The sequence below is a fragment of the Giraffa tippelskirchi genome, chromosome 5 (assembly GCF_054371585.1).
Source record: "Giraffa tippelskirchi isolate mGirTip1 chromosome 5, T2T-mGirTip1v1.2.pri, whole genome shotgun sequence".
Classification (NCBI taxonomy): Eukaryota; Metazoa; Chordata; class Mammalia; order Artiodactyla; family Giraffidae; genus Giraffa; species Giraffa tippelskirchi.
In genome coordinates, this window is record NC_137279.1 from 59,043,349 (window position 1) to 59,059,289 (window position 15,941).

Below are 15,941 nucleotides of genomic sequence, written 5' to 3' on the forward strand. Positions count from 1 at the left end.
GATGATTAAGAATCAGTGAAGAAAAGTAACCAATAGCAGAAAACCAAAAGGGAGGTGCATCCAGAAGCACAAGGAAGGGTTTAATCATTCGTTAAATTTGTAGACTAGATTGTCCTGCTGAGGTTGAAGTTCTCATCTGCTTTTCCATCCACAGGCTCTTCAGCCACTATGAATGGTGGAACTGTTATTGGAGAGAACACAGGAGTGTTTGTGGGTGGGCTGCCACAGGGTTACACCATCCTCAGAAAGGATTCTGGTGAGTTTGGGGAAAGTATAGAATTTATATGTTGTCTCCATAACTGGGGCACCCCTGGTGGCTCAGCAGTAAAGAATCCTCCTGCAATTTAGGAGACGCGGGTTCCATCTGTGGGTCAGGAAGATCCTCTAGGGAAGGAAATGGCAACACGTTCAGTATTCTTGCCTGAGAAATCCCATGGACAGAGGATCCTGGCAGGCTACAATCCATAGGGTTGTAAAAAGTCAGACATGACTTAGTGAATAAACACCACCACCACCACAATTTAGCATAGAATCAAATGATATCATTTTAAAGTATGGATAATTATATTATTTTCTACCTCATGCTATATTTCCTACATCAATATGTCAAAAATTTCCTTTAGATCTCTTCTTTAATAAAGGAGCCATATACTACTTGTATTTAAATTCTTAGAACCCAGTTCTTGATATATCAAAGAAGGTAATTAAACTTTTGCTGAAATAAATTATACTAATTTAAGTCAAAGTTTTATAATTTGTGGATCAAAGGTATGAAAAACTTCGAATTTTGGAGAGGGATATATTTAAATCCTCAAGACTTATTATAGTTACCTCCTCAGAAATACCTGTAGAGAGGAGAGTTTTCATTTGGTCACTCTAGACTGGTGGTGAAGTCTCCCGAAAGCATTCATGCATGCACACACACACAGACACACACACACACACACATACATACACACAATGAAAGAGAGAGTTATTTTCCCATCAAGCATGCTTCTTAGGTGATGCTAGTGGTAAAGAATCTGCCTGCCAATGCAGGAGATGCAAGAGACATGGGTTCGATCCCTGGTTTGGGGAGATGCACTAGAGTAGGAAATGTCAACCCACTCCAGCATTCTTGCCTGGACAATTCCATGGACATAGGAGCCTAGCAGACTACATTCCATGGGGTTGCAAAGAGCTGGACACAACTGAGCCACTAACACACACACACACACACACACACACACACACACACACACACACACACACACACACACACACACACACGCTTCCTGGCTCTGGTATATGCAGGAACCAGGAGGAGAGCATACCCCACTACCAACTACCCTTCTTGTAGAGGACATCATTCCATTATAAATAAATCCTTTGACATTGTGCATATAAATTGACTTTGTGAAACACTGATCACTAGTAAATACCTTTCCTATGATCAGGTCATGAACTCAAAAGCTGAGAATTCAGCTTTGCACTGACTTGTAAGGACATTGCTGTATGAAATGCAACCTCAGCTTCAGGTGCCTTCTTGCCCTCTCTACTTTTTTTTTTGCTCTCTAATTCTATTATCTGCTCACTTTTTCTCTTTCCCAACCCCTTATGACCACCCTATTTACTGTGTTCATAAGCCCCATATTTACTTGGTCTGGGGAGTTCAAAAATTAAATGTAACATTATATTAATGCCTAAAAATTGGTAGCTCAGATGGTAAAAAAATCTGCCTGCAATGCAAGAGACCTACGTTCCATTCCTGGGTTGGGAAGATGCCCTGGAGAAGGGAATGGCTACCCACTCTAATATTCTGGAGTGGAGTATCCCCATGGACAGAGGAGCCTGGTGGGCTACAGTCAATGTGGTCGCAAGAGTCAGACACGACTGAGTGACTAAGCACACACATTGCTTTACTTGTATAGCAGACTGGGTTCATAATGCTAAGGGTACTAAATTATAAAATATAGATTGTATAGGTAGACTTGCTTTAAATCTTGCTTTTAAGATGTGTTATTGTACTTTTATTTTTAAGACCATAAGCAGATGAAATATCCTTGTTAATTCAAGAGGCAATGTTATTACTATAAAACCAAGGTTTTTGTGCAAACATCTCTTTCTCCAGATAAGATGACTCTGAACCAGAGCATAGCACACCAGTTATTAGCACTTACCATAGCTTTTGGCATGGGTGTTTATGTGAGTTATTAAGAAGTTTGTAGGAAGAAGGTAGTGATGCCTATAGCCTCTTTCTTTTACTTTAATGGCACATCAAATTAATTGCTTGAAAAAAATTTCTCACAGTACATATTTCTTGATATCTATCAACCCCTGCAGACATAGTCCAAAAGGGTTTTGTGGGCTGTCTCAAGGATGTATATTTTATGAAGAACTATAATCCCTCTGCTACTTGGGAGCGTCTGGTTTGGCAGAGTTCTGAAGAGCAAACCAATGTGCATAACAACTGGGAGGGATGCCCCACTTCACTCCAAGAGGGAGCCCAGTTTCTAGGGACAGGTGAGTCTAAAATAGACATTGGTCATTGCTTAACTTGTATGTTCTATCTTTGGTATAATTTAGTCTTCCCTGATCTGATTATTTTGACCTCATATGAACCTACTGTCACAGAAACACCTAGTTATGCCATGATACCCATACACATATTTTCAATGTCTGAATATGTAATATAAACTGTAGAATATAGTTTTACTTAGATGTTTCAAAAGAATTTTGTTTTGTCAGGCTAATCTGTATAATATCTGTTGTATCCCATTATACAGACTGATAGTTTTCCTAAGAGTAAAATTTCAGCTATGTAATGGGGTAAGTAGATCCTTAAGGGAGAGCTAGAGAATATAACCATCATCACTGCCATTGCTCCAAAGGCTGTGACAAAGGGGAGGTGAAGTGTCCCCAGTGTACCCCCAACCTACAGTCTCTGTCTAGCAGCCACTCAGGGTAAGGATTGGAAGGGAATATGGTGGCTTGGCCAAACATGGCTTGTTTTTCAATAACAGCCCACTATTGCCTGCTATGTTTATGGCTAAGTTGGTTAGATAATAAGTTCATTAAACTATCTTCAGGACAGAAAGCTAAGTAATATAATCTGTGCACTTTTTCATTGTTTTTTCTCATCACTGTCATTTGTCAGATTTTCTCTTATGTCAGTGCAACTTATTGTTAATAGTAACATATTAGTAAAACAGTAATAGTCTTAATTATACATAGATCACTGCCTTTTCATGGCAAAGGGGCTTTTGTAACTCAGTGAAGCTATGAGCCATGCCACGCAGGGTCACCCAAGTCGGACAGGTCATAGTGAAGAGTTCTGACAAAACGTGATACACTAGAGGAGGGAATGGCAAACCACTCCAGTATATTTGCCATGAGAACCCCATGAACTGTATAAAAAGACAAAAAGATACAACACCAAATGATGAGCCTCCCACGTTGGAAGTTGTCCAATATGCTATTTGGGAAGAGCAGAGGACAATTACTAATAGCTCCAGAAAGAAGGAAGCAGCTGGGCCAAAGCAGAAATGATGCTCACTTGTGGATGTGTCTGTGATGAAAGTAAAATCCAATGCTGTAAAGAACAGTGTTGCATAGGAACCTGGAATGTTAGGACCATGAATCAAGGTAAATTGGATGTGGTCAAGCAGAAGACGGGCTTCCCTGGTGACTCAGCAGGTAAAGAATCCACCTGCAATGAGGGAGACCTGGGTTCGATCCCTGGGTTCAGAAGATCCCCTGGAGAAGGGAACGGCTACCCACCCAGTATTCTGGCCTGGAGAATTCCATAGACAGTATAGTCCATGGGGTCGCAAAAAGTCGGACATGACTGAGCAACTTTCACTTCACTTCACTTCAAGCAGGAGATGGCAAGAATGAACATCAACATCTTAGGAATCAGTGAACTAAAATGGATGGGAATGGGTGAACTTAATTCAGATGACCATTATATCTTCTACTGTAGGCAAGAATCCATAGAGGAAATGGAGTAGCCCTCATAATCAACAAAAGAGTCTGAAATGCAGTACTTGGGTGCAACCTCAAAAAAGACAGAATGATCTCAGTTCATTTCCAAGACAAATCATTCAGCATCACAGAAATCCAAATCAATGCCTCAACCACTGATGCTGAAGAAGCTGAAGTTGATCAGTTCTATGAAGACCTAAAAGACCTCCTAGAACTAACATCAAAAATAGATGTCCTATTCATCATAAGAGATTGAATGCAAAAGTAGGAGATACTTGGAGTAATGGGCAGGTTTGGCCTTGGAGTACAAATTGAAGCAGGGTAAAAGCTAACATAAATCTGCCAAAATAATGCACTGATCATAGCAAACACTTTTTTTCAACAACACAAGATACAAGTTTACGTATGGACATCACCAAATAGTCAATACTGAAATCAGATTGATCACATTCTTTGTAGCTGAAGATGGAGAAGCTATACACAGTCAACAGAAACAAGACTTGGAGCTGACTGTGGCTCACATCATCAGCTTATCATAGCAAAATTCAGGCTTAAAATAAAGGAAGTGGGGAAAATGACTAGGCCAGTTGGGTAAGACTTAAATCAACTATGAATACAGTGGAGGCGACAAACAGATTCAAGGGATTAGATCTAGTAAACAGAGTGCCTGAAGAACTACGGACAGAGGTTTGTAATATTGTATAGGAGGTGGCAAACAAACCATCCCAAAGAAAAAGAAATGCAGGAAGGCAAAGTGGTTGTCTAAGGAAGCTTTACAAATAGCTGAGGAAAGAAAAGAAGTGAAAAGTAAGGGAGAAAGGGAAAGGTACACCCAGCTAAGTGCAGAGTTCCAGAGAATAGCAAGGAGAGACAAGAAGGCCTTCTTCAGTGAAAAATTCAAAGAAATAGCAAAAGAGAAAGATTAGAGATCTCTCCAAGAAAACTGGAATTATCAAAGGAACATTTCATCCAGAGGTGGGCACAATAAAGGACAGAAATGGTAAAGACCTAATAGAAGCAGAAGAGATCAAGAAGAGATGGCAAGAATAAACAGAAGAACTGTACAAAAAAGATCTTAATGACCCAGATAACCTCAATGGTGTGGTTACTCACCCAGAGCCCAACATTCTGGAGTGTGAAATAGAGTGGGTCTTAGGAAGCACTACTGCCAATAAAGCTAGTGGAGGTGATGGAATTCCAGAAGAGCTAAGTAAAATCCTAAAAGATGGTGCTATTAAAGTATTGCACTCAGTATGTCAGCAAATTTGGAAAACCCCGCACTGGCCACAGGACTGGAAAAGGTCAATCCTCCTCCCAGTTCCCAAGAAGGGCAGTACTAAAGAATGTTCAAACCACCGGACAATTGCACTCATGTCCCATACTAGTAAGATTATGCTCAAAATCCTTCAAGCTAGGCTTCAGCATTATATGAACCAAGAACTTTCAGATATTCAAGCTGGGTTTAGAAAATGCAGAGGAACCAGAGATCAAATTGCCAACATTAGCTGGATCATAGAGAAAGTAAGAGAATTCCAGAAAAAAGTCTATCTCAGTTTCATTTACTATGCTAAAGCCTTTGATTGTGTGGATCATAACAAACTGGAAAACTCTTAAAAAGATGGGAATACTAGACCATCTTATCTGTCTCCCGAGAAACTTGTATGTGGGTCAAGAAGCAGCAGTTAGAACCTTGTGTGAAACAACTAACTTGTTCAGGATTGAGAAAGGAGTATGACAAGGCTGTTTATTTTCACCCTGTTTATATAACTTACACACAGAGCATGTCATATGAAATTCTGGGCTGGATGAGTTACAAGCTGGAAACAAGATTGCTGGGAGAAATATCAGCAACTTCAGATATTCAGATGATATCACTCTAATGGCAGAAGTGAAAAGGAACTAAAGAGCCTCTTGGTGAAAGTGAAGGAGGAGAGTGAAAAAGCCGGCTTAAAACTCAGTATTAAAAAAACTGAGATCATGGCATATGGTCCCATCACTTCATGGCAAATAAATGGAAAAAAGGTGAAAGCAGTGACAGATTTCTTCTTCTTGGGCTCTAAAATGACTGCAGATGGTGACTGCAACCATGAAATTAGAAGGCAATTGCTTCTTGGCCAGAAAGCTGTGACAAACCTAGATGGTATGTTAAAAACAGTTAAAGACATCAGTTTGCCAACAAAGATGTATACAGTCAAGGCTATGGTCTTTCCAGTAGTCACGTATGGATGTGAGAGTTGAATCATAAAGAAGAATTGATGCTATCAAATTGTGGTGTTGGAGAAGCCTCTTGCGAGTCCCTTGGACAGCAAGGAGATCACATAAGTCAATCTTAAAGGAAATCAGACCTAAATACTCATTGGAAGGATTGATGCTGATGCTGAAGCTCCAGTACTTTGGTGACCTGATGTGAAGAGCCAACTCATTGGAAAAGACCCTGATGCTGGGAAAGATTGAAGGCAGAACAAGAAGAGAGCAACACAGGATGAGATGGTTGGATGGCATCTCCAGTTCAATGGACATGAACTTGGGCAAACTCCGGGAGATGGTGAGGGACAGGAAAGCCTGGCATGCTGCAGTCCACAGGGTCATGGAGAGTCGGACACGACTTAGTAACTGAACAACAATAGCAAAATAGTCTTAGTTGTCCATGAATTAGTAAATTGCTTCCTCTTAAAAGATATGTGTTCATTCTTCCACTTCTTTAACAGTTACAAGGTGATTTTCTTGACATTGATCTGCATCTTTTTTTGTGAGAGATTTATTCAATGACAGAATATGACCTGAGGTTGTCTTATGAGACCCTAAAGAAGCTGACAGTATTGCTCTGCACATGCTAATTTGTACATGTTGTTTTCTCTAAAGGGTTCCTGGAGCTTTATCCATACTTGTTTCATGGTGGAATGGACTTTGAAATTTCTTTTAAGTTCAGAACTGACCAACTGAATGGATTGCTGCTTTTCATTTACAACAAAGATGGACCTGATTTTCTTGCTGTATGTTAATTGATTTATTTAAATTTATTTTAAAATGTTAGATCCAGTTTTAAAATCAACAAACCATGTGTTAACATTATATGTGATAAAGATTTCTTTTCAAATTCATTTTTGTTTTTTTTTCCCCCGCATCATTTTCACTTTTGGAGTCCTATGAAACAATTTGTATTTTAGGGTCATGATGATTTTTTAAATGACCATTATATTTTTAAAATTATAATTTTAACAAAGCATCCCAAATATAAGGAATTAAGAAAATCTAATTTAGTTCCCTTATATATGAAACATGTTTCTTTATTACCTTTTTATAATGTCAAAATATATGTATATTTATTTAATATTATACACATATACACAAAATAAAATACAATAGTACAAGGAACACTCATGAACTTACCACCAAAGAACTAAAATACTATCAAATTTTTGCATCCACCTCTAGGATTTCTCCTGGCCCATTTCCCTAGCTCCCTCTAGAGGCAATATGTAATCATAATTTTGTGTTTATTATCCCTTTGCATTTTTATAGTTTGGACACTGTGAGTGAATGCATAAAAATCCTTGTTTTTGAAATTTTGTAAAAGTGGTATTATGCTCTACCCTTAGGCAATTGTTTTAGACCTTGACTTTGTTTCTGAGTTATTCAGGTTATTCATTTTTCATGGCTGAGTAATGTATCTCTTCTACTTTCAGTGAGGTAGTGGTTGTTCCATGTTTTTGCTATCACGAATAAGGCTGTTATGAACATTTTTATAGGATGTTCTTCATACACCAGAAGGGTGAACTTTCAGTTGAAGATATTAGTAGAAAGAATATGGGCTTTCGGTGTCAGACAAATGAGAGAAAGATAGTTATTTTTCTCTATTACACAAAATCTTCCAAAATTTTGCTTCTACATACCTGGCAGAACTAAAACTTTCTCTTTTCCCCATATGAATTATTTTACCTAATTTAGTACCTTTTTCTAAGTCTAATGTGCTCATATATGTTCCTGTGCCACTGAATGTGTTAATTTTCCTGCTGAAGATTCTCCATGACTCTTACTTCCAAAAACCTTACTTCAAACTTTTCCCACTTCTTAGGGAACAAAAGGTATATCCTGTCTCTGATGTCATTGAACCCCATTTCAATCTTATTTACAACATTACCACATGTTTGCCTAAGGGCTTCCCAGGTGGCACAGTGGTAAATTATCTGCCTGCCAATACAGGAGACAAAAGAGATGCAGGTTCGATCTCTGGTTGGGAATATCCTCTGGAGTAGGAAATGGTAACCTGCTCCAGTATTCTTGCCTGGAAGATTCCATGAACAGAGGATCCTGGAAGGCTACAGTTTATAGAGTCGCAAGCAGCTGGATACAACTGAATGACAGCACACACACAGCATGTTTGCCTTGGCTATTAAGGCAGTGTGATTCCTGGGAACACTTTCTCATATAATAGCAGAACATATTACCTCCTATAATCACAGAACACAATAGAGAAAATCAATATTTATTGAATGCTGGGATAAAAAAACGAACGACTACCTATACACTTCACAAACATGATTTTTACATAGGAAAGAAATAATTTTTTAAAATGCATTAACGGACATCCCCGGTGGCTCAGAATGGTCAAGAATCTGCCTACAGTGCAGGAGATGTGGGTTCAATCCCTGGTTGAGAATATCCTTTGGAGTAGGAAATGGCAACCTGCTCCAGTATTCTTGCCTGGAAGATTCCGTGGATAGAGCAGTCTGGTGGGCTACAATCCATGGGATCTCAAAGAGTGAGACATGACTGAGCGACTAACAGATTTCACATTAATTTGTTTCATTATCATGCTCTCAAATGTTCACGTATCCGCTGGTCACCAGTTTGACTTCTAACAAAATAAGAACATAGTAGGTAAAATAATTATCGAGTACCACTTTGAAGAAAAACATACGGAGGCATTTCCTTTACCGTGAAATGTGGGTGAAATATGTTCATATTAGAAAATGACACCTTAATCTAAAGGTACAGACATAGAAGCAATTATGTTAGTTAGAGATTTAGAATAGAAACACTGAAATATTGAATCAAAATACATCTTACAAATTTGAAATTGAGTTCACCAACCAGTTAAAATAAGCTTAATCAGGCTTGACATTTCATTTTCTTATTGTCTTGTCATATTTTCCCCCTAAATTAAATTGATATATGAAGTACTGTTTTCTCATTTTCTAAAGATTCAAATAAAAATAGAGTCAGAGTTTAAACTGTTCTGTTCTCTTCAGTCATTCAGTCACTTATGCTAGGGTTTAATCTTTTACCCATGTTGCCTCAAAAAGAAAAAAAAAGGTTTCGCCTATACAATATTGCATTACATCATATCATCATTACTGGGTATAAATGTGTCTGACTCATTACAACATCCTTCATGTCAATTATAAGCTTGCAAAGTGCTTCATTATATGTTACTCCAGTTCTACTTAGAATAAAGTGGGACATTTTTATAGAGTACTTTCAGGGAAATTTCTTGCTTTTCTTCAAGAAGTTGACCTTCTGTTCTCTCCCAAACTGCTATTCTGCAGTCTTTTTATATACCTATTTTCTTTTTAATATGAAATACAGATGGAACTGAAGAGTGGAGTATTGAGCTTCCGGTTAAATACTAGTCTTACTTTTACACAAGTGGATCTTTGGCTGGGGCTGTCCTACTGTGATGGAAAGTGGAATAAAGTGATCATTAAAAAAAATGATTCCGTCATATCAGCAAGCATGAATGAACTGATGGAGCGTGTGTCAGAGTCCAGAGCCCAGGCACTGATGGTGAATTCCCCCGTCTATGTGGGAGGAATCCCACAGGAGCTGCATGACTCCTATAAACACCTGAAGCTGGAACAAGGTAAACTTCATCTGGAAGTACAGCCCTAGTACTACCAGGTCTTGGTGATTCTGTGTTTCAAGACAGAGCAATAGAACTGGTCTGAAAGCAGCATCTATTCATCTATTTTCTGGAAGAATTTTAGGCTCTAAAAAAAAAAAAAATCACAAAATACGTCTTCAAATAGTTTTCTATGTTGCCCTTAAGAGTATATTGTTATACCTATTTATATGTTAAATCATACCTATTTATACAATAAATAATAAATCAATATATTCAAACATCTTTATCAGATATAATTGTAATTTATATACATATATATTTGTGTGCACATGTCTATGTGTATATATATATATTATGTATATATATAATATATATATTATGTTTTCTTGTATGTTTTTCTTGAATATGCATTTGGTTCTGGTTCTTTTAAATGCTGATCATTATCTGTATTTACAGATTAAAAAGTAGGTTAGTGTGCACAGCCAGGAAAAATGGCCTTAAATACCCTGGGGTTTTTTTTCTGACATCAATGCTATTTGTTTCCATGCATTTCCATGGAACTCTCATGTAACAAAGCACATGAAAATGTAAGGTTACTTTAATTTCTGACATACTTGTGGAAAATATGTATGTCATTTACTGTTTATAACCATCAATGAAAGGAAAGAGTACAAGTGTTTGACTTATAGCTAAAGGAAACCTTTAACTCATATAAGGAGTTTGAACATAATTGGAGAAATTATTAATTAAAAAAGACTAAAATTGTATGTGAGTTCATATTGTGTGACAGTTGTGGTTCTGAGAGCCTCTGTGAGAATAATTGGGTCACTTCTTCATAAGAAGCCCATGCTGCTAAGTCACGTCAGTCGTGTCCGACTCTGTGCGACCCCATAGACAGCAGCCCACCAGGCTCCCCTGTCCCTGGGATTCTCCAGGCAAGAACACTGGAGTGGGTTGCCATTTCCTTCTCCAATGCATGAAAGTGAAAGGTGAAAGTGAAGTCGCTCAGTCCTCAGTCGTGTCCGACTCTCAGTGACCCCAGGGACTGCAGCCCACCTGGCTCCTCCGTCCATGGGATTTTCCACGAGACAGGTATTATTATTTGTATCCCCATTTTAAAGATTAGGAAACTAGAGGGCAGGGAGGAAAGTAATTTGCTCAAGGTCAGTGGCTACTAAGCAGATGGCAAGCCTGCCCATCTTGGGCTGCCTGGTATTAAAGCCCACTTTCCTTATTGTAGTCAAGCATTTTCATTCATGGGCACTGATCTAAGTTCCTTTCTCTATGAACTGGGAAAAGCACAGAAACTTCCAGCTTGTCACCACGTATGCTTCTGTGTAGAAAATGTTCTCAACCTATTTCAAAATCTGTGCACCCTGAATGGTTAAAATTTCCATGAAGCAGTCTTTGCCTATTTGGTAAGTACATAAAGATTTAAATGTCTTTGAATAGAAAATATATGGCAAGCTCTAAGGAGACTTTTAGAAGGGTACTAGTAGGGAGTTAATGAATATCTGGGGTGCAAGACAGTAATGACATTTTCAAGGCACTTAAGATGTAACGGCAGCTAAAAATATTACATTCATATAAGGGCTTCTTTGGGTTTTCAGGTTTCTGAGGTTAGAAAGAGCTTGAAAACTCTTTATAGGAACAAAATTACTCGATTCTATTTATATCTAGGAAAAATCCTCTGTATACCGAGCATTTTACTATCAAAGTACACCAAAACCCATTATTATGATGGTCCTAGAAAGGTGGCTAAAATTGAAATTATAAGATGATAATGATGAAGCTTTAAAGCATCAACATAGACCCAAGGGGACTAACTCTATGACTAAGACTGTGATATTGGAAGATATTTTATTTATGGATAATACTAAATTTTTATCATTGCAGTATCATCCATATCAGTGGTTCTCAAACTACTGATAAAATATTGAAGTATAGTAGCTAAAACTTTGTAAGAACTCAATAAAATTAGCTATTATTATTATTCAAGATCCACTAGAATTGCCCAGAAAAGGTTATTTAAAAATGCAGATTTAAAATGGTATTTAAATGGCTTTGTCTCCTAAGATTCTGACTCAGATGCTTTGAATAGTACTGATTTATATAAGAAACAGCATGTTTTACACAGTGATCAGGAGAACAGTCACAATATAAAGGTGCTGCATGCATGTAGTAAGTTGCAACTAAAACTAATCATATTCACTTACTGCATTTTTTTCAGTCCACTATCATAAAAATCATTCTATGCTTCTTCACTGGGCTTTCCTGCTAGTTCAGTGGTAAAGAATCCACCTGCAGTGCGGGAGACCCAAGTTTGATCCCTGGATCGGGAATATCCCCTGGAGAAGGGAATGGCAACCCACTCCAAATATTCTTGCCTGGTAAATGCCATGGAGAGAGGAGCCTGGTGGGATACAGTCTATGGGGTCACAAAGAGTCAGACATGACTTACCAACTAAATGACAACAGCAACATACTTCTCCATTAACACCTTTTTCAAAGGCTCTCTTTTTGTGGTACTACTAGAGATATTTTTTTTTAATATCCATTATTGTCACAATCTTCATTTAAATCAAAGGCATATTAATTTTCCTTTGTGTTCTGGAGACACTGGGCAACATAATGTGCTGATCATATAGCACCTTAGACCATGGGCACTTGGGTTGAGAGTGAGCAGGCCATGGTATGTGGTCTCCTAGGTTATGGTCTGTCCATAGCTCTGAACAGAGAGGTTAAGAGTGGGGCTGACAGCCCACTATCCTGCAGGCCCAAGTGCCCCAGGGTTGGACTCTTCCCCCAGAGGGCTACTGTGTCTCTCAGGTTTGTCAACCCAGGGTTCCAGACCACCTTCCAGTTATTCAGAGACCTGGGAGGAGGATAGGTGCGGGGAATCGCTTTCAGTTTTCACAAAGACAGGGGAAAAAAAACAAGGAGGCATCACTAGTCTTCCCACAGACAGCCCCTCTCCCCTCTTTTTATCCTCGCATCCCATTCATATTTCAGAGATCACTAGGGAGTATTTCCAGTGGGAGGGTTTCCAATGGTGCAGAGTTGGAAGAATGATACAAACTTTGACAAAACCCTCTGACTACCCTAAGGATAGTACAGCAAGGACCCTGTACTATAGCCTAGGTGTCTGTACCCCCAAGGCCTGAGGCCAGAGTCCCACTTCCTAAGCAGAATTACTACATAGAAGCATCACTCTGTAACTCTCTGCACCTTTTTATCTCCAGAGTGAAGGAAGCCTACGACTGTGGCCTTTTCCAAATTTAAAATTGTGTCTTGTGTATTAAAGTTTAAGATATTTAAGTTTTTTTTTAACATTTTTAATTGTAGTTAAATATACCTAACATTACTTTGCTGACAAAGGTCTGTATAGTTAAAGCTATGGGTTTTCCTGTAGTCATGTATGGATGTGAGAGTTGGACCATAAAGAAGGCTGAATGCTGAAGAATTGATGCTTTTGAACTGTGGTGCTGGAGAAGACTCTTGAGAGTCCCTTGGACTTCAAGGAGATCAAACCAGTCAATCCTAAAGAAAATCAATCCTGAATATTCATTGGAGGGACTGATGCTAAAGCTGAAGTTCCAATACTTTGGCCACCTGATGTGAAGAACTGACTCATTAGAAAAGACTCTGATTCTGGGAAAGATTGAAGGCAGGAAGAGAAGGGGATGACAGAGGATGAGATGGTTGGATGGTATCACTGACTCAATGGACTTGAGTTTGAGCAAGCTCCAGGGATGCTGGATGGACAGGGAAGCCTGGTGTGCTGCAGTCCATGGGGTTGCAATGAGTTGGACACAACTGAGCGACTGAACAACAGTAAATACCTAACATACAATTGGGGTTCGCCAGGTGACTCAAAGAATCCACCTACTAATATAGGAGATGTGGGTTTGACCCCTGGGTTGGGAAGATCTCCTGCAGAAGGAAATGGCAACCCAGTATTCTTTCCTGGAAAATTCCATGAGCAGAGGATCCTGGTGGGCTACAGTCCATGGGGTCATAAAGAATCGGAAATGACTTTGCAACTGAACAACAATAACACCTAACATACCATTTGCCATCTTAATCACTTTTAAATGTCTAGTTCAGGCATTTAGTACATTCGTGTTTTTGAGCAACCATCAACACCATCCGTCTCTAGCACTCTTTTCATCCTGTGAAACTGAAATTCTGTACCCTTTGAACAATAAAAGGACATTCCTTATAAGGGCACATTAATGTTTGCTGAAGATATCTTTGAATAGTTCATCTTTTTATTGGCAGGGAAACTAAAGGATAGAGAAGTTAGGTGACCCAGCTCTGTGCCATCAGAAAATTACTACTTGTAAAGAAATTAGAATTCTTAGCTTCCAAATTTTCAAGAAGATGCTTTTATATTGAGCTTCATTGCTCTCAACTCAATTTACCCAACTTACTGAGTATCTACTGTGTGTTGAAGATAGACTAGCAGTATTGATTAGTCAGGCCTAAAGGAATGTGAATAATAGCAAAGGCATTTAAAAGGAAATAGGCTGCAACTTAATGTGTTAGAATAACACACCATATAAATGCTGAAAAAAACAGTATGGTCATTATTAGAATTAACTTACTTTACTGTTCAGCATTGCATTGTGTTTTATTTCCATTTCTTGCTGGTGGGCTTTAATCTTGAAAAGAACTAATTATCTGTTTGTGGCTGTTCAGACTTGACAGTGTTTTGTTCAAGAAAGAGACTATGTGTTCCAGCAATCTCAAACTCAGTCTGTTTGTCCCTTCTTTGACAATTGTGTGCAGTTTTGTGAGCAGAGTGCTGCCAAACCTGACAGAATTGATCTCTGTTTATACAAAATAGCAAGTCATTCAAAGCTACTGCTGCTCCCCAGGTGACGTGATGCCCCATGGTTCTCTATGAAAAGAGCAGTCAGTGCACACTTCAAACCTATCTCCTCCACCTTCTCTATTAAACTTCCCAGAACTGAATGCAACATGGCTATTCTAAAGTCAACTGAATAGAGTACACTTTCCAAGATGCTTCTTGTGTTGCTATTGCCAAAGTTGAATTTGGTTCCTGTCCTGAGACCATGAACCTGAAACTGGTAATCATTTTGCACAGTCGAGATTATGGAACGCAGTAAAAACGGTGGAGCACAGTAACAGCTCCCAAGTGTCCTGATTAACTAGGGCTTCGTTCTATGACTATAAAATGGTTGTTATGGAATTCATTGCAATAATTCATGATTTTAGTGTATTTTGAAACTATATTCTTTCTCTTTGTCGTGTTCAATTGGTAGGTCATGTCTGACTCTTTGCAACCCCATGGATTGCAGACCATCAGGCTTCCTTGTCCTTCACTATCTTCAGGACTTGGCTCAGACTCATGTCCATTGAGTTGGTGGTCTTATCCAACCATCTCCTACTGTTCTGCATTAGAACCTCGTGCTCACATGCTCAGTCATGTCCAACTCTTGGTGACCCTGTGGACTGTAGCCCACCAGGCTCCTCTGTCCATGCAATTTCCCAGGCAACAATACTGGAATGGGTTGCCATTTTCTCCTCCAGAGGATCTTTCCAACCCTGGGACCAAACCTACATCTACCCATGTTTCCTGCATTGCAGGCGGATTCTTTACCACTGAGCCACTGGGGACCTGAGAGTGTATTTTTTTCCTCAGTGAGCTTCTTGAATAATCATGCTCATTTACATATTAGTTTTTGGCACTTAGACATGGACTTATGCATACAGGTAACTTCATTTTCCAGGATTGAGGAACATGTGAAAACGCTCTCACCATAATATGTAATTGCCTACACATTATGTAGCACCACTGGACTAAACAATATTTCATAAGAATAAACAGAATGCAAAAAAACTGCTCCTAAAAAGATAAAATACATACTTTTCACTTGAATCTAATTCAGTTGAATTACAATGATCAGCTTATATATATATATATATATATATATATATATATATTTCAAAATAACATAAATATAATTATTTCCTGCAACAGCTTAGCCTGGTAAAAAGCAGGCATAAAGGAGCATAAAGGATCTCCCAAAGAAGACTTGAAAGTTTGAAAATTGTGTCTAAACCACCTCCCCGACTTCATCAAACTGTAGTACTACAGGGGACAAAA

At 38.7% G+C, this 15,941-nt stretch overlaps 1 protein-coding gene across 1 annotated transcript in view; it reads left to right on the top strand.

Moving 5' to 3' along the window:
* USH2A (usherin) overlaps nucleotides 1–15,941 on the top strand; it is a 901,466-nt gene that overhangs the window by 390,547 nt on the left and 494,978 nt on the right. Inside the window, exons 23-26 of the mRNA XM_081491700.1 lie at nucleotides 155–256; nucleotides 2,323–2,502; nucleotides 6,826–6,956; nucleotides 9,553–9,826. Coding sequence (XP_081347826.1) covers nucleotides 155–256; nucleotides 2,323–2,502; nucleotides 6,826–6,956; nucleotides 9,553–9,826 — 687 coding nt within the window. The remainder of the gene's footprint in view (nucleotides 1–154; nucleotides 257–2,322; nucleotides 2,503–6,825; nucleotides 6,957–9,552; nucleotides 9,827–15,941) is intronic.